A 19,905-nucleotide genomic window follows, 5' to 3' on the forward strand; every position below is an offset into this window, starting at 1 on the left:
AAGCTAGTGAAAGCTTCAGTGTACTTGACTCTGATGAAAGGTGCAATAGAAGTACAAAATATTAACCCTTACATACAAATAAGTTATTGTTTGCCTTAAGGTAAAGCCAGACAGTTGCATGGAATGAAATAGACATAGTAGATACCTAGGAGCTGTGTGCCTGTGTGGTGAATGACATTTTTTACTCCAGTGCTGTAACTTGCTGTTAATTGGTGTCGTTTCTCTTCCTGCTGGTATTTACCAGGAGTTACTATTTTTTTCAACAATATACAAGATGCCTGTCTTTTGTGACCTTCATGTAAAGGACCTTCAGGTAAAGTGAGCATGATCCTCAGCATGTGGCTGAAGTGCAGAAGGACATAAGAGGGGGAGGGATAGGTCAGTAGTTTGAGCATTAGCCTGCTAAACCCAGGGTTGTGAGTTCAATCCTTGTGGGGGGCATTTAAGGAACTGGGGTAAGAATCTGTCTGGGGGTTGAACTAAATGACTTCCTGAGGTCCCTTCCAACCCTGATATTCTATGAAAAAATTCCCCTCTTTGTCCCAGCTTTTGTTACTAGGGATGAGTACCTTTGTGGTCATGCGCTCCTACATTCATTAATACCAACCCTGTGCAACCTATCACCTTGCACCTAACACTCTCACTCTGCACTGTGCAGGATTAAGGTCCAGGAATGGCATCAGCAGGGTGAGATATGAACTCCTGGCACAAATCACAGATATTTGTAGAGTGGGCTTTATGAGGTGCATTAATACCATGTAAAGTGTGTTGCTGTATAAACAAGTTCAGAATTGGCCTCTTAGGAAGTAATAATCAAAGTATTAACTTAGCAGATTCCTGCAATGAAAATGAAGACATCAGTCTGTATTACTTTTTCTTTAAAGGTGCTAAGCACCACAGAGGTGGCTTCTGAGATTTGCACTTTATATTTTCATGTAGAGCACAACATTTTCCTCATGTTTTGGTGATATTTCTAGACTAAAGAAGGCAAAAGACAATGCTGAGATTTATTTATTGGATGGATATGTTATTTTGAAGAGTTTATTTTCAGATCTTAGGCTGCATGCTAGCTTCAGTCAAAAATATAATCAATTTTTTCAGACCTTTTCTTTAAAAACAAAACAAAACATACTGTCTTGTTTCTTTGAAGCTTAGAGCTATTTATAGAAAGCAGACTGAATACTCCGCAGCAAGCCCCATCTGCCTCTGGCTTTCCCATGCCCATCCGGAGTAACTACCTGGAATTGGAAAAAATAAGACAAATTCAGAGTTAGGAATATTTTAAAATACATACAATTTTCAGTGACTTGGTATCTCAGATGTTAACTGATAGGGTAATAGAGTTTTTCAAAATGTGGTCTACATTTTCAATGGAGCTCAGGGTCAGATTTTCAAGTACTCAGCTTCCACAATAGAGGGTAGATTTTCTGAACGGCCCAGCTACCACTTATGGCCAGATTTTCAAAAAAACCCATTTTGAGCTCTTTTGAAAAATCTAGTCACTTACTTTGCTGCCTAAATGGAAGCTGAGCTCTTTTGAAAATCTGGCCCTTAGGGGAAGTAGAAAGTAAGCAAAAGCCATGATCACCAGATGGCTGCTGTTTGGTGTTCTGTGTACAATGTAATGATTTTTGAAATGTACATAGCACCAGCCTTTAAGTGCTAGTAGCAGGTCAGCTAGGGAGAGATTTTTAAAAGCCCCTGGGCCCATTTCCCCAAAGATATTTAGGCACCTATTGTCTACTGAAGTCAATGGGAGTTAGGTACCCAAATGCCTTCGAGGATCTGGGCCCTATGGCATTTCGGAGCACAAATCCCATTGAAAGTCATTGAGACTTGTGATCCTAAATTCCTGAGTGCTTTTGAAAAGCTCCTCCCTAGTTTTTCGTGGACAAGTGTTCAATCACAAAAAATGCTATCAGAACTCAAACGAATTCGTTTCCAAGTTGGCTGTCTCATCAGACAGGTTTAAAAATGGGCATGGCAATTGAACTTCATCCCTAGAAGCAGACTTGCCAGAACGGGGTGGAATCACATCTGCAGCCTTTCTTACCACTGGCTGCATTGCAGTTGTTCTGCTCACAGAGCAAACTTAATTTTCATCGTTAACCTGGGAACTTTCTCAAGGACTAAAATAACGTAAACAAGCCACATTTCTAATTAAGGACTGGACTGGGCAATTAAAGCACAGCTGTGATTGGGGGCAATACAGAGTGATCACGCCCCATGGTTCCTAATGTGCAGGGGTAGTTAGGCTGATCAGATAGCAAGTGTGAGATGGGGGTGGGGGGGTAATAGGAGCCTATATAAGAAAAAGCCCCAAATATCAGGACTGTCCCTATAAAATCAGAACATCTGGTCACCCTAGGGGTAGTATGCAGTCTGTGCCATTCTTCAGGACCCCCAGTGTGCCCAACCTGCCCCATAGGCTTGAGGTGTGAGATGAGTGCCTCACCTCTGGGACAATGTGCTTCCCAGAAGGGGTATCTGAAAGGAGCAGATCCCGTGCTCCTACAGCTTAGACTTAGAAACTGTGATTGTCTGTGACTCTTGTGTGAGTATAGAGCCTGGGACAATCTGGCCCTGATATAATATGTTTGATCAATTTCTTTTGGATAATTGGATATGTCAGAAAATATTGTATTGTTTTGTATAAATAAAACATCTTACATTCTCACGGTGCATTTACATTAAATGTAACTCTTCTGAAGTTTCCATGCAGCTGGTAAAGTAAAATATTCTGATTTTATGCAAAAAGAATGGCAGTAAGTTATTTTTAAAAGATCTATAAATGTCTGTCAAACATGCTTTCTCATTTTCATTTGCCATGGAACTCTTTGCTTATGTAAATTACAGCAGATGTTAAGCAAATCTGTGTTTCTCTGGAATATTAATACAACTCTGCTGCCTGTAGAAAGAACTGTTTTCAAAAGAAAAATCAATATAGTACTCCAGTGTGTCAGATAAAAAAGAAAATACTGTGCTGAATATGTTAAGTATGGGAAGTAGAGCTGTCCTGGTGGCCCATAGGTAGTGTTATCATTAGCACTCACCTAGTGAATTATCTGAGTGCCATTTCAAAGCTAGACTCTTACTAAATCCAGGTGACAAGGGACTAGGAGCCTTGGAGGGATAAAACTCAGTGTAAAGTGAAACTGGGAAGAGAGAAGTGAGATTGTTCTGCATGGAACTACAGAGTGAAATCCATCCTTTCACAGAGAACTTATGCAAAGGGCTATGTATTGAAGTCCCATATAAACCCTTTATTGGGACTCAAATGGTGCATAGAGCATTTTACTGGCTCTCTGCACTGGGATGATTTGCTCTTGTATGTATAATGGTTCCAAGTGGGGATAAAAATGGACTAAATATATGTTTTTGGCCAAGATTTAGAACACAGAGGTGACATCAGTGTGTGATGCTGGGTGTGCAGCACTTGTGATAATTAGGTGTTTATTTTTGAAAATCTTGCTTTTGTTTAATTTTTTTCTTTAAAACCATAATAAGAGAGGCATTTGACAAGGGTGCTGAGGGACATTCTGAAACTTCCTCTTCCACTCCAGGTCTGTCTAATTCTCTTTGATTGTAAACGCTTTGGGGACAGGGACAATATCTCTCTGTGTGGCCATACAGCATGTAGGACACTGGGCCCTTAGTCACTGTTATAATTTAAATATATTATATACCTGAATGAAGGTTGTAACCATGATGCAGCTCTACTGTTGGGAAAGACAGAAACACTCTAATGATAGCAAATTTGGATGGGAAAAGATAATCTGTGGAAAAACCCAGTACCTCTCAGGATTGTGGGCTAGTATGCTAAATCACTTGCCTGAGACAGCACCAGATGGCATGTATTCTTGTTCATGTGTAGAGACAAAGAAGAATTGGAACTGCATATAGGAGGATGGAAAGGCAAAATAACTACAGAAAGAGGGACAGAGATTCTACTGTACCTTACAAATGTCACTCCATTGACCTGGACCATTTATATTGATGGCACGAACTTTAAAGAGATATTCTGTGTTGGGATCCAGATTATGTATCTCAAGGTTCTGATGCTTTATCCCATGCAATTCTCCAGCTAATTGTGTCTGGACAATATTATCAGGACTAACAGAAACAACTTCATAGAACTCTACATCAAAGAATTCCACGTCTTCTGTGGGACATGTCCAGTAAATCTGTGGAGAAAAAAGATCTACATTGTCCAACTATATGTTTTTGTTTTATTTTCTTACATTTTCATTTCAATTTTTTTGGAAACAGGCCAGTATGTTTTTTTCTCTTAGTTGTTACTGCTGTTTCTGCATCTAAAAATTGAAACATGCCTAACAAAGCATGTAATAAGTGAAAGGCAATGACAATTGGTATCACATTTTGAAAGATGGTAAGTACCTTCTGGGACATTCAGAGCACACTCATCTCTGAGGCTTGGTCTACACTAAACCCCCAAATCGAACTAAGGTACGCAACTTCAGCTACGTGAATAACGTAGCTGAAGTCGACGTACCTTAGTTCGAACTTACCGCGGTCCAGACCCGGCAGGCAGGTTCCCCTGTCGACTCCGCGTACTCCTCGCGGCGAGCAGGATTACCGGAGTCGACGGGGAGCACTTCTGAGTTCGATTTATCGCGTCCAGACAAGACGCGATAAATCGAACCCAGAAGTTCGATTGCCTGCCGCCGAACCAGCGCGGTAAGTATAGACAAGCTCTCACACTGAAATTGATGTCTGGTGTAAGCATTTAGCACTTTCTATGACTTATTTGGCATCTCATCTAACTGGGCTTCTAATAGGCGCTGAGAGACGATTAATATATCAAACATAAACAAATAAAATAAAACAATTAAAAAAACCCACTCAAATAGGACCCAATTCTGAGATATGCTGAGCAAAAAATAACTTGATTTTGTATGAGCCACAACATACAATGCCCTATTATGCCAGCATTTAATGTTAAAATACATCTACTTCCTTTGTACTGGAACTTTCATATAGTAAGTACCCATAATGGCCCTATTGATTACAATGAGTTCAGTGTCTCATTTATTATCTCACAATGAACTTTATCAGCATTACTCATTCACAAAATAAATGTTTTAAGCTATATTAAAATGAAAACCAATTTGGCTAAACCAGGACCTAATCTACATAAATTTTTTATATTTATAAGTCTTACTTTTGCCGCCCTTGGATACACAAGAGTCTGGTAGATGATAACTAGGCCTGGAACCATAGATGATCCATTGTCAAATGGTTCTGGATTGTGACTGATTCTGTAGCTTTGATGGTTTCTTTCTTTTCTTGGAACTTGAGTAGATGCATCCCAAAATGCAAAGATTTCATTATGCTCTTTACGATGAGGGGGAGGTGTGGAATTTGGTCTTCCACACATTTCTTTCCTCATCACACTTGATTCATACTGTGAATTTAAGGTTGATAAAGATGGACTTCGGAGCACAGTTGGATGTTTCTCTGCATGGGTACTGGAAATTTTCCTTAGAACCATTATGTCTGAATTACAGGGATAAGGAGCTTTGTTTGCTTTATCAGCTGATTGCTTCTCTCTAACAGGTGATTGGAAAAGGTCATGCAAGTTGGCTGAAAGCTCTTCAAAGTTGAGTTTAAGGTTCTGAATAGGGTCTTCCCTGAGTCGTGCGCTGGGCTGATAAATATTAGTAATTGCATCTTCTATTTCATTTACCAAAAAGTTTGCAGACTGCAGAAATGCAATCTGGTTTTCCTCCTTCAAAGCCTCCTTAGAATATTGAATAAGGCTATCCATTTGAGAGATTTTTATGGATGTGTGTGACACATACTCCATAATTCCCTTCTCTTTTTTAAGTTCAATGTTCTCAAGCAATTCCATCATCTCCTTCTCTTGTTCACGGAGAATGTTCCGTAATTTGAGGAATCCATTTCTGATCTCCTTCCTTTTAGTTTCTTTGTAGGTCTTAAAATTGTTCTTTAGCAAAAGGATTTCCATTAGGTCATTATCAACCCCATATCGGACTGTAAAACAAAATCAAGCCAATAATTTCAACATCACATTGAAATGTTGTGTAGCAGTTAGCAGGACTCAAACTGGCCTAGTATAGCATAGAGGGACTTCAGGATTGGTAGAATATAAGACAAGGAATCAGAATTCTGATGCTCTACTCAGTTGTGCCACTGCTTGCTAAGTGTCCTTGTAGTAATTATTAATTACATTTCAAATTTGAATGGATAAAGTTAGGAACCTTAATAGATGTGACCTAATTTTGAGAGATGCCAAAGCTCGGCACTTCTGAAAATTAGGTGGCCACTTCTTTAGATGACTAAGTGGGGATTTAGATGCATAAATTTACATATCCAAATTCAAAAAAATTGGCCTCATCCTCTTAGTGGTCTTCTGTAAAAAAAATTGTCCTCATCCTCAATTTGGTCTTCTGTAAAATAGATCAGATAATGCTTACGTACCTCACATGGGATATTTTCAAGCTTAATTTATGAGTCATCATAAAGCCCAGAGTAATCTTTGTGAAATTTACCATGTTAATGCAAAGTATTACTTATTATGAAAACTGTACTAGCAAATAGCAGCAATTATTTGAGTTTCTTGTTTTATTTTTTATTCTGTCCCTCTGTCTTTTCAAAGGTTGTTATAGGGATTTAGCCATGCCACTCCTATTTAATTTAGAATCTGGTGCCAGGGTAATATGCTGGTTAAAAAGTTTATACACATAAATTCACTTGTAAGCTGGAGGGAAAAGCGGAGGACAGGATTCTGGGAAGGGTCAGATGAGAGAAACAATAACTAGGAGGAAGAGGCATACAGTATCTGGTTTTAAAGTGGGGAGCATTGGGCAGGCAAAGGAAAGGGAGGAATGTCGGAGATGCAGGGTACCTGATGAGGGGTGCTAAGGGATAATGAGGTGGATGGAGGGTAATGCAAGGAAATATGGGGAGGTGGGAAATCCATAAATTCTTATTTCTTTTAAACTGTAAGGGTCAATTTCTGGCCCATACTATAAGCCCTTTGTGGTACTTTGGCAGTGTAAAGTGACTGTAAAGATGCCACAACTGTACAGCTGAAGAGTCCCGCCGTGTGAGGGAATATCTGACTTGGCTGTCTCTAGACCACGCCAGGACAGAAGGCACATCTGGGGGAGAAAGCACAGCCATAGTGCTGTGGAACTCCAGTAAATCCTGAGTGGTAAAGCACCCAGGCATGACTTGTTAATGACTGCAGCAGTGAAGCCTTGTGTTAATAGATTTCATATCTGTCACAGAACAACCTTGCAATGGCTGTCATGTGTTAATGTGCTTTAAACCTGTGTATATCTATCTATCTATCGACACACACTTTCAACAACAACTATTTTAATGAAGTTCTTTGCAAATTTTCTATCTATCGATTAAAATAGTTGTTGAAAATGTGTTTCAGGGGAGTCCAGCTGAAACAATATTACCCCTTCTATACAAAAATCACACAGCCAGTTAAATTGTGACAAACAGCAGAGTTTTTAAAAACAGCACAAACACACAGAAAAACTGAAATAGGAACCTTTTTTAAACTTGGCAATAGCACTGAAGAGTGAAGCAGCCTCATTTGAACATGCCACCGGCAAGGGTAGTGTCTCATGATCGTTGTGCAGTGAGTCACTGCAGAACTCACAGATTAGCTCATGGTCATCTAGACAGTATTTAGAAAGGTTTGAGTTGGGATGGAGTAAACAACAGCATTCTCCTTGATCTTCTCGATAGGCTTTGGTAAATATGTGGTCTTGAGTAGTGGTCTCGCTGTGATATAACCTTAGACACTCGTTACAAAAATTCAGCCGGCATGTGAGACATCTCTTGGATGCCTTCTTTGTCTTCTCTTTGCAAACTTGACAATAGATTGGTGCTTGGGTTCTGTCAAATCTCCACCTCAGAAAGCCATGTCTGCGCATGTATCTCCTAGCCAGTTTGGCTCTCAGGTAATTCATCCTCAACTGAGTTTTATTAGTGTAGGGGAGGCAGTGTGCTTTGACACACACTGGGCATACAATGATGAAGAAAGTTTCAGTTACTTCAGCCTGGGCTTTGCTTTTACTTATGCATTTCTCACAAATGCAGTGGTTGCATGGCAGCATAAATGGGTAGAGATACAGTTGTTTACACAATGGACAAATGAGTTGGTCACGAAAAGCATGTCCTGATGCATCCCTCTCCAGAGTAATGATTGATGTGTTACTTTTACTTCCAAAGCTTGTCAAGGCAACTTTTGAACTGAAAACAAAAAAAATTTGGATACTCACTAAGAAACAGATTCTAATGCACACAATTCTTCTGTACAACTGCATCAATTTTTATTCTCCCACCTATTTTTTGTTCCATCTCTTTTTCTTATTTATATGCTTTGCCTCTTAAAATTACTATAATGGGTTATGATTTATGTTAACAGTAAAATAAACAGGTATCTTAACCACTGTATCTAACTATCCCTTGCCTTACAAGGGGAATCAAAATCCGCCATATAATGGACCCTTATTGACATTTCAAGGATCTTTGTGGACAAAAGTTTAAAAAGTGGCTGGTGATTTTGGGTGTCTCAATTTTTGCAGTGCCCAGCTTGGAATGCCTTAAAGGGGCCCGATTTTCAGAAAGTGCTCTGTAAATCTCTCTGCTCTGTAAATGCTTTTGAAAATCTTGGTCAACTGTCTCTCCATGATAATTCCAATGCGATGACATAAGCTCAAGTGGCTAACATAGTCACCAGAAACATGAGATAAAATTACTGCTTCCATAATACTGCCTTCACCACTACATTTCTTTGCTCCACTCTTGTTGCTGCTGTTTTCAATCCCATATCTTCACACACACACACACACACACACTCCAAAACTGCTGCTGCTCCCCCCTCAGTTGTTGCCCATCCCCTCCCTGTATATAAGTTAATGTGTGTAATATCATAAACGAAATAGATTCTTCCCAGCACTGCCCTTGTTCCACCCACTTGTCTCTCCCACTTTCAGAGCCAGAGTTACATATTTTAAAAGCAAGAATCACTTATGGGTCATGTATCTCTGGAGATCAATTGGTTCTTCTTCACTCAGGCCTGGTCCCCACTTAGTCCGGACTTCGGACTAAGGTACGCAAATTCAGCTACGTTAATAACGTAGCTGAATTCGAAGTACCTTAGTCCGAACTTACCGCGGTCCAGACGCGGCCGGAAGTCTCCCCCCGTCGACGCCGCGTACTCCTCTCGGCGAGCTGGAGTACCGGCGCCGACTGTGAGCACTTCCGGGATCGATCCGGGATCGATTTATCGCGTCTTAACCAGACGCGATAAATCGATCCCAGAACATCGATGGCGTGCCGCCGGACCAGCCGGTAAGTGAAGACTAGGCCTCAGTCTAAATCTTTATCATCACTACCACTACTTTGGTCTGGCTAGTTTCTTAGAGCCCCAGGCATACCATTGCAGTCATTTCTTTTCACTGTCTGCTCTTCAGTTTAATCTATGTGTAGTACTGAAGTTTTTCCATTCCCTCCCCCCGCACACCAAGATCATTATCATCCCATCTTTCCACTCTTTTCAGAACATTTTTTGCAGTTGACTTTCAGTTTCCTCTACTCCCCTACCCTGACTACCATTTTCCATTAGTCTGTATTTTTCTCTTACATCTCACTTCACATTCCTCTTTATCAAACATGTCTCTTCTCATTGTACACTCCTCTTTCTTTCCTTTTCTCAGGCTTTCACTCAATTAGAGCTGATGGGAATTTTTCAGTTAAACATTTTTTCACTAAAAAAATGTAAATTTGTCAAAACCCAAACTGTTCACAAATCAATGAATTTCCTGCCTTGAAAAAATGTCAAGAACAAAGTTTTGAAATTGTCAAAATATTTCATTTTTATATTTTCTAAATGAAAAAATCCAGTTTCCTGGTTCATAATAACTTTGTTTTGAAATTTATGCGTAATGGGAGTTAAAAAAGAAAAGAAAAGAAAAAGTCAACAGTAAAATGGAGCATTTTGAAATTATTGAAACAAAAACATTTCAATTGATCCAAACTAAGATAAATCTTCAGGGTCTGGGTTTTGTTTTGGGATTCACAAACACATTTTTAGATTGTTTTTTCTTTTTTAATTTTCCTCTTGATTCAGGCAGAGAAAAATTTTGCTGGACTGGAAAACTGTCCTTCCACTACCTCCGCTCTACTTTCCATGCCCAACTTGGTCATACTGAGAATAAGTGACAATTTTTGATTTGCCAAAAAAAAAAAAAAAGGCAGCATATCCATTGGAATGTAATATGTAAAAAAAGAATCAAAGAATCATTCTTTGAATGCACTTACTGACGTCTCCTTGTGGCTCTGGGAAGGTATGATGCGTAGATGGTATTCCTGCAGCATCTGCTCTCATAATACTGACAGCTGGTGTTCTCATCAGTGGCACAGCAACAGCACTTGCAGTCTGGGTCATTTGAACAGGAGCAGCAGCACCAACGGCAATTTGGGTTCTCTGAACATGAGCAGTGACAACATTGGCAAGCTCTGCCTTCTGCATATGGGCAGGGGAAACAGTTGCAATTCCGCTCCTGAGTAAAAAGGAAACGCCAACACGAACAGTATTCTTCATCAGTCCTTTCCAGTGGCGGGCAGCAATGGCAGCCCGGGCAACATGGCCAATTTAGGCATAAAGTATTGGCCATCGCTCCACAAGACACTCGGAAGATGGTTCACTGATCCTTTGAACCTTACCCAGTAGCACTTCTAAAACACATGAGACCAGTTTGATGACTCAGGCTTTGTGTTGGGATAAACAGTTCTCATTCCAGTTAGGAATAATGATGTCACAAGGAGCTATTTAACTAAGGACAATCATATTTGCATATGTAAGTGATGTGCTGATTACATCATGTATATGTCACAATTACTAAGATCTACCTTTGCTGTTACTTGTATTGGCACCCAATACAACTGTCTCTGAGCTTGCAGAAGTTACATCTTCTCCCAACAGCCAATGTCGCTTATGAATTTCCAACAGAAAATTCTCTAGTGTGTTGAAAATTTGGGAGCCACATGAAATAAATAAGAATACAATATAAAATAAACACAAGTAATATTGCACTGGTTGTATCATTCATGCCCATATTTAGAGTCAGTAAAAGCCTATATTTTGAAACAATTTGCCTCAGAATTTTTAAGGTATTTTTAGGGTGTCTTGCTGCACAATGTAGATCCAGCTTGCCACAGAGAACATGAGGATTTTCCACCAACCTTCTGAAAGGTATGAGAGAGAGAGAGAGGCATTTTATGAAGGCTTGTCTTTTCCAGGGCAGATAACCAGCCATTCTACCCCCACCCCACTCTCCAGAAATAAGGCAGGGTCTGGTCCTGTTTAACTTCCTTCTCCTCCAGTTTCTTCCCATCACTTTGGATGGTGATATAAAGGCTTTAGAAAGAGCAGAGGGGTATGCCATGCACTTTTCTAGAGGGGATAATTTCAGCATCTGCCCTTTATATCTGCATGATACCCAGTCATTTCAGTGTCTCATATTGACAATTAGCATTCCTTTGCCATCTATCGAGGAATAATCCCACAAACTTTTGATACCAAAAAGCAAGGGCAATGTGGTCCAGCCTATTAAAAAGTTTGATACAACAAAGCAAGGAGCTCTGGAACCAGCCAGCTTCAGTTATTACAATTTATTGCTTGCATTAAAGGCACCATCTAGAGGCCACATCCAAATATGGGGACCCATTATGCTGGCTGCTGTACATATACAAAACAAGAGACCCTGAAGACCTTACAGACTAAACAGAAAAACAGACAAAGTGTGGGAGAAAGGTAAAATACTGATATCTCCATTTTACAAATGGGGAATAGCAGGATTTTCAGAGTGATTAAGTGTTTTATCCAAGTTCATGCAGGAAGTCTGTGGCAGAGCAATAAATGAACCTAGGTCTCCTAAGTGCTGGCCCTGTGCCCTCACCACAAGGCCATTCTGCTGTAGAAAACTTTTCCTTGCAAACTTTACAAAGCTGACGATTTTTTATCATGGTTCCCATCCTGAAATTTGGTTTCTTCTTTAGCTAGCCCCAAGCTCCTGGAAGGACTCTGCTACCACAGACAGACTCCCCAGGGAAGGTCTTCAGTTCTGTTCTACAGGATGACCATGAAAGCTGGTGTAACTCATATCCATTGAGGCTGCAGAAATTTTGTGATTTCACACAAATATTTAACAGATTGAACTACATATTTAATGAATATGCATTCTTGTTTACATAACCAGCAAAGGTCCTGATTACCAGACATTAAGACTGACATGACTGTACTGCTCTTAGGAACACAGGAATAGCTTTGCTCTTGAGAGGCTCCAGGTAATTATAGAGGCTCCTGAAGACTCTGCCCCGCCCTACTTTTCCTAAATGGATGGGGACCTATGGCTGGATCAGTGAGCTTGGTGAAACATGCTTTTGATACCGTATGATACCTATGATGCTGATGTCATTCACTGGCATGGGAAGGGAATTGTTGACTTTGCATTGCCAGCATCTCTCAGGAAATACAGAAAAATGTCAACCTCATCCCCCACAAACCCATGCCAGGGACCTTCTACATTCTTCCCAAGCTACAAAAACAAGGGAACCCTGGCCAAGGCACTCCTCTGGAAGGAATATCAGGACTCATAAAAACCATCCTCAAACCATTCAACACACAAAGGGACAGTTCCCTCCAGAACACATCTGACTTCCTCTGGAAACGTTGCAACATTAACAGCCTCCCTCAGAACACCATCCTTGCTACCATGGATGTCTCCTCCCTATACACCAGCATTCCTCACAATGACGGAATCCCTGCCTACCTCAAATATCTACAGGAAAATAGACAACATTCAGATGTCCACTCCAAACACATCCATTCCATCCTCACCCATAACAATTTTACATTTAACAACAAACACTTCCTCCAAACCATGGAAACAGCCATGGAGACTAGGATGGCTCCCCAGTATGCCAACCTTTTCATGGATTACCTTCAGAAAGAAAATGCACCACAAAATCAGTGATATACTTGAGATACATTTCATCCTCTAGACAGACAACCTAAACTTCATCATAGATTTCCACCACAACTTCAGCAACCATCACCCATCCATTAAACTATCTCTCTAGAACACTCCCACACTAGCATCACATTTCTGGACACCATGGTCAGCTTCAGCAGTGGAACCTGTTGACGTCACTAGGCATAGCTACCAGGTAACTCGGGGAAGTGGAAGGCCATAAGTGCCAATGAAACTCCTCTGCTCTGGGTCTAAGTGAGCCACAGTAACTCCATCTTGTGAACCTTAACCTACCTACATGCTGACAGCCTAAAAGCAGAATATGTAATGGTCAGCTTTTTAGCAGACAGCTGCAGTTTCGCTCACACTACAAAAGCAGTAGTGATAATGAGGGGGAAAAGGGGAGGGAAAGGCCTATTACGTAGAGCTTGCAAGGTCGAAGATAAGCATGCGGACGAGAACTTTTCTAATACGCCACAATGTAATGCCTGCTGTAACCGAGGGAGGGGTAAGGGAGGACAGAACAAAGGCTTATACAAACAGCTTGGAATATAAAATGGGACACTTGCTTGTATGTGCTGCACTTGATTTGAGACATGCTGGTCTCCTAGTGCCTATTCAGAGCTCTTGAATAAACTTGGTTTGCTTCTCCACCCTGGTGTGTCTATTGGTGCGACGCACACCGGGCAACGAACCCTGTTGCCCCCCCCCCCCTCGGGCCCTCTGGGCCGGCAACAAACCCTACAACCATCTCTACACAAGGAACCCACAGATCACCACACCTACCTTCACGGATCCAGTAACCACCCAAAACTGACCAAGAAATCTATCTACAGCCCAGCACTCAGATACCACAGAATATACTTCAAAGAGAATCTGGGATAACACAAAACCACCTTCACCAAACAAGGACACTCCACCAGACAAGTAGATCATATCATGGAACAGGCCATCCAAATACTCAGAATCTGCTTCAATACAGAAATAACCATACACCCCTAATTGGCACCTACCCCCCAACAGTGGAATCCATATTAAACTATTACAATCCATACTAGATGGGGACCACATCCTGAAAATCTTCTTTTCTGAACCCCCTCTTCTGGCCTTCAAACAACCCCCCAATCTCATCATCAGAAGCAAGCTCCCCACAGACCAAGACCTGGCAATTCAAAGCTGCACCAGACCCTGCCAGAATAACAGATGCAAAGCCTGTAGCTATAGCTCCACTGCTCCAACACCTCTCACAACACATCTTTCAAGATCTGTGGTCCTACACACGCCTATCACAACAAGTGGTGTACTTCATCCAGTGCACTAAATGCCTCAAGAACTATGTGGGCAAAACAGACAATCGTTCCACTCTCGAATGAACTGAAACAGAAAAATGCTAAAAGACAAAAACACCATATCACCTGTGGGTGAACTCTTTTCACAAAGCAATCACTCTATAACTGACTTCTCAGTCCTCATCCTCAAAGGAAGCCTTCAAAGGATGGTTTTGCTAGACACTAAAAATCATGAACTGAACAGGGACACTGAATTTATGGCTTATTACAACAATCTGTAACCCACTCAACTCCCCTTCTCTAGCCTTTCCTGCCCCTTTTCCCACTATGACTGAAGTGGTGTTAACTGGCCACTTCACCTTGAATGGTCCTTTGAAATGTAACTACTTGTGCTAAACAATCTGTTTCAACTTGTATTTAACTGTGACATGCTGAGTACATTTCCCAGACCTGAAAAAGAGCTCTGTGTAAGCTCGAAAGCTTGTCTATGTCACCAACAGATGTTGGTCAAATAAAAGACCCACCTTGTCTCTCTAGGTAAATATAACAGTTACCATTAAACAATCAATAGTGTCCAACAATTACCACAGAGAGACAGCTGAGAGAGTGCAGTCTTTTTCCTTTACTTGAAAGTGAAGACAACAGTAAGAACAGTATAGTATCTGTTGGCGATGTTGATTTTTAATGGCAACCATTGTGCTGTAGATAATTAAGAGTTTCTTTAACATGCAGAATATTCATCAGCTTGGATTAATGGGCTAATGAATAATTTGGGAGTAATTAAGACAGGAGTCTTGACAAAGTTTATTATTATGGCTACTGTGTAGTCATTATAGGCTATTCGCTTAAAGCCTACTCTACTTAGAGATTTTTCTAATTCACTGAACCATAACCCAATAGACCATAATGGTGCATCCTTATGGGAGGCCATTTACATGATGGACCATAATAGGTCCTATGGAATGATTATGGTCTATTGTGTCAATCGATTTTCATGAATAAGCCCTAAGTCAGCTGCTAAAAATAATAATTCTAGACTGTGGGGAGGGGTGAGAAGAATGGTGTTACAAATACTTTGAACCCTCAGTAGCTGCTGGTTTTCACATTTTGTTTTCCCAGCTTACTTGAAAGCAATATTTTATATTATTGTGATATTTAATTTTAAAAAAGCCACTTGAGTTACATGGGTTGTGGAAAATAGTTATTACAGTACTAAATTCTGCTTTTTTTTTTTGCACTCCTAAAATGAAGATATTCCTAGGTAATTTAAAAAGGCGGGGGGGATGCAGCTCCTAGGCTTGTATGCCAAGTTTCAGATCAAAGCAAAATTTTATACCCAAGTTTTGAGTGCCCCAACCACCTCCCTGACACCCATGTCAGCACTTTCCAGTCTGTACATAACAGACTGGACTTTTAAGATCTTCTTCCTTGCACGTCACTCTGACCAAGACTCCCCTTTCTTTGGGCCTCCCCACTACTAGATATTCCTTCCCTAATGCACTTCAAGCTTCTCATCTTTACATTCTTTGCATCTTTGCTGACCATATGGTGAGCCCTGTCTATCTTCCCTTGTCTTTTACTGTTCTACTTTGAATGCCACCCTCTCCAGCACTCTCATTTTGATGCAGGCTCCAAAATCATTTAATTTTCTTCTACCCTAGACCCTGCATTTTGGACAATACTTCCTAAGATCTTTGTTTGGATATACAACCAGTAGGGCTGGCTCTAGGTTTTTTGCCGCCCTAAGCAAAAACAATTTTGGCTGCCCCCCGTCCCAGCCCTGGGCTCCTCGCCGCACCCCCCTGCCGCCCCAGCCCTGGGCTCTCACCCCCCCCCCCACCCGCACCCCCTGCCGCCCCAGCCCTGGGCTCTCCCACACACACACACCCTGCCGCCCCAGCTCTGGGTTCCCCCTACCCCCCCACACATACACCTCCTGCCACCCCAGCCCTGGGCTCACCCCCCCCACCTGCACCCTCCTTCCGCTGCAGCCCTGGGTCACTGGTAACTCGCTCCCACGGCAGGTCATTCAGCAGGAATTTTAGATGTGCACAGAACACAGACAGGATTGGTTCCCATATGGTTACAGAACTGCAGTAAAGTGGAACAATTTTCAGCTTGTGTGATTGGAGGATATCTGGATGCATATTATAAGACTGTCCTACATAAATGAGGAAAAGTTGAGGTGCCTTTATTATTCTTTTGTTCCACTCTTTCTTTCTATGGGGAAATTGCCAATGCAATGTCACTGTCTTCCTTTTACACAAACAAACAAAAAGGCAATGGCTGTTGAAAATAGCAATTCCAGTCCTAATAACCACTGGGAAGCATTTCTTGCTCAATTTTATCCTACTTTTTCTACAGCAAGTTACAGTGGATCAGTATATTTGATTTGGGAGAAATGAAGTAACAGCTGCCCAAACTGAGCTTGAGCACTCCTGAATTCTGAGGTGTTCAAATCTGGAAGGCAGGTGCTGGGGGCTGTGGCTCCGCAGGGGAGCATGGCAGCATGTATGCAGCAGCGTGTCTGGCGCTGCACGAAGCCAGACACGCTGGTCTGAGTGGCATGGTAAGGGGGCTGGGGGGTTGGAGAAGGGGTAGGGGGTTCCGGGGGGGGGGAGTCAAGGGACAGGGAGCAGGGGGGGGTTGGATGGGGCGGAGGTTTGGGGGGGCAGTCAGGGGCAGGGAGAAGGAGGGGTTAAATGGGTCAGGGGTTGGGGGGGCAGTTAGGGGACAGGCAGCAATTGAATAAGTATGGGAGTCCCAGGGGTTTGTCGGGGACAGGTAGGGGGTGGGGTCTTAGAGGGGAAGTTGGGGGGGGGTCTCAGGAAGGGGGAAGTTGGGGACAAGGACCAGTGGGGCTTAGATAGGGGGTGGGGTCCTGGAGGGCAGTTGGGGCAAGGGTCCCAGGAGGGGGTGATCAGGGGACAGGGAGCAGAGGGGGTTGGATGAGTTGAGGTTTCTGTGGGGGGCAGTCGGAGGGAGTGGATGGGGGCAGGGTGGGGCTACCCTCCCTCCCCGTGGAGTGTCCTATTTTTTGAATGTTAAAATATGGAATCCCTACTCACAGCGCAGCTCTCCATTCACAGCAGTCTACAGCATGAGGTCTCAGCTTCCTCACTCCCGCCCCCTCTTTCCTGTTGGTAGTGGCCAAGGGAATTCTGGGAAATGTAGTTCTTTGCCTGCTCCAGGGCTGGCTCTATAAACAGGGAGCTAACCAAGGAACTACCACTCCCAGGGCCCCCTGTTGGTTCTCAGCTCCCATGCTGGATCCCTGCCGCCCCTGCAAATGGGCTGCCCCAAGCACGTGCTTGCTTTGCTGGTGCCTAGAGCCGCCCCTGTCAGCCAGTTTTGCTAAGACTGGCCCATTTTTGATTAACATGTTTGTTCACCTCTAGCAGATACTGAATGATCAAATCATTCTGGCTGCCAGAGGAACTCAATTAGAGGCAACAACTGCAGCCAGGCTGATAGAATTTTAGCAGTGTTTCCAGCAATGTTTCTTTTTTTATGTTCTGACTTGGCCCAGCTGCCACTTATATCACACGGCATAGCAGACAGGCTGTAGTTTTGTTGGTTTCAAACACTAATAGGTCCAATCCTGCAAGATGCTGAACACATCACAGATTAAGGACTTGCAAGGCGGTTTGTGTGTGTGTGTTATTTAGCTATTGCCCCAGTCAAGCAAAAAGAAGAAAGAATAATATAAAGGTTGAGAAAACAGAATAATGCAAGAATAGAATTTCAATTTAATTTAAACTAAATGAATTAGGAATAACCATTCAGTCTTCATTAGCTATCAATTGGTTTATTTTAATTTGATGTTTTCCACACACTGATTCATCTTGTTCATTCCCCCCTCCACACACACACACCACCACTACTTTTAAGAGTGTTGTTTTTTTTTCTTCCTCCCCAAACATCTCATTGATATTTACAGATGTAGGAAAAGATGCTGACTGAAATGCACACATTATCCAGGGCTTTTCACATGACCAGTATGTATACTGACATCAGATGAACTCAGATGAATAATATGTTATTCATGGGGGTGCCTGCTGTTTCCATGTTTACACAGCTTAGACTAAGCAAAGCACACAAAATAAAGAGGGGAAAAATACTGAAAATAACTCAGAATTGCTTTTGATTTTAGCCTGGATTACTTATCCAGGTGTCTATAATTGGCACCACTCCATTGTCCTTCTCCATGCCTGTGCAGTGCATCAGAGTATGTAAGTGCAGTCACACTGTTGGTACCATGCACCTAAATTTTGACTTTCTGGTATTTGCTCAATGGATGTTCCACTTATACGTTATGGCAAGGAGGCAACACTAAGCCCACAACCATTCCTTCTTCCAATGCCCCACTGTGGGTTTTACATAGTGTAGAAAGACAACCCAGCACTGGTGTTCCACACCTGGGCAAATTTCCCTAATAGGCCCCAGTTTGTTATCCTTTGTCGCCACTACCAAGTCTCACAGTCCGTGCAGTTCAATAGGGTTGGCTATTTCCATATGACTCTCAGCATTTTTACAGTTAATGAGATGCTTTCCCTGGCCGGTGGTGGTAGAGTGTTAGACGCTTCAGTGTCCTTGGGGTGTGGGACATTTGCCCCTCTTGTTTCAATGTTCATCTTATCACCATTTTAACATGTTTTGTCTAATGTTGTAATATATGTTTTAGCTTAGCAGCAGGGAAAGCTGGGGTGGGGCATGTCTGGAAATACTGTATATGTGCATGTGACCATCACAAGGCACATGAGTAACTTAGGCGATATGGACAAGGGGGGAGGGTGTTCAGAACTTCTCTTTGGGGTGGAGAGGTGACAGACTCTGAACACAGAGAAAGGTTCATCTGCCCGCAACTGGTACATCTTGCTGGTAGCAGGGAGTGAGATTGTTTACTTTACTTGCTGTACTGTAGCCTACAATCACATATTTGGATTCTATTGTAGTTTTCAATAAATGGTTAAAATCCACCTGGTCTCTTGAACCTAACTGAATTGCTGTAGTGGGAAGGGCAGTTCATAACAATTGGTGGCCCCTGTGAGGACCAGTGGATCTTGCTAGATTTGAGAGCAATCTGCAGGCTGCTCAAGCCTCCATCTTGATCTCCTTAGTAACAATGGGCATGGTCACTAATGAAAAGGAGGCATTGTCAGAGAAATGCCAACAACCTTGGCAAAAAAAGCAGGGGAATTAGAGAAAGAATTGGAAGATGCTTTATCTGCCCTTCAAGCTGTAATGCAGGAGAACCAGGAATGGAAAAGGGCAGCCTCCCATGATCACTGCAAGTGAATCATTGCTAAATCACAAGCCCAGTTACAAGTGAGGCAGGATAAGATGGGTGCGATTACAGGTTGCTGTGCAACTCAGTACTCACCCTTTTCCTCAGAGGAAGCGCTTGATGAGGGAGATTTATATCCTCCATATTAGTGTGGTTTATGGCCTCATGATCCAGATCAGGGAGATACTCACCCTAATCCTATGTCCCTTCTCACTAGAACCCATTGCATCAGGCAGAGACCTGCCAAGGGAGGCAATCAAAATGGCAATCGCAAAGAAGTGGTAAA

The 19,905-nt window shown here is 42.2% G+C and overlaps 1 protein-coding gene across 2 annotated transcripts; it reads right to left on the reverse strand.

The window, feature by feature from the left end:
* Positions 1 to 1,005: 1,005 nt before the first annotated feature.
* On the reverse strand, positions 1,006 to 17,515 carry TRIM42 (tripartite motif containing 42). Of its 2 annotated transcripts, none has more exons than XM_024103209.3 (6): positions 17,401 to 17,515; positions 10,330 to 10,571; positions 7,550 to 8,256; positions 5,183 to 6,015; positions 3,957 to 4,184; positions 1,006 to 1,238 (listed from the first exon to the last, which is right to left on the reverse strand). In XM_024103209.3, exons 1-6 carry the CDS (start codon positions 17,413 to 17,415, stop codon positions 1,158 to 1,160), a joined length of 2,106 nt encoding a protein of 701 aa, XP_023958977.3. In that variant the 5' UTR covers positions 17,416 to 17,515; the 3' UTR covers positions 1,006 to 1,157. The 2 variants fall into 2 exon arrangements, with proteins under 2 accessions (XP_023958977.3, XP_065414135.1); XM_065558063.1 differs by having other exon boundaries at positions 10,330 to 11,028; positions 17,401 to 17,509.
* Between the last annotated feature and the right edge of the window lie 2,390 nt (positions 17,516 to 19,905).

Source organism: Chrysemys picta, chromosome 9, assembly GCF_011386835.1.
Source record: "Chrysemys picta bellii isolate R12L10 chromosome 9, ASM1138683v2, whole genome shotgun sequence".
NCBI classification, from domain to species: domain Eukaryota; kingdom Metazoa; phylum Chordata; order Testudines; family Emydidae; genus Chrysemys; species Chrysemys picta.

What these genes read in the sequence shown, in the direction of transcription:
- TRIM42 (XM_065558063.1), bottom strand. Translation starts at nt 10,685, where the DNA reads ATGGCCAATACTTTATGCCTAAATTGGCCATGTTGCCCGGGCTGCCAT. An exon ending in TGTATCCAAGGGCGGCAAAA is followed by an intron (nt 4,185 to 5,182) that starts GTAAGACTTATA and finishes TTTTCTCCACAG; the next exon opens with ATTTACTGGACATGTCCCAC. An exon ending in AATGGAGTGACATTTGTAAG is followed by an intron (nt 1,239 to 3,956) that starts GTACAGTAGAAT and finishes TTCCAATTCCAG; the next exon opens with GTAGTTACTCCGGATGGGCA.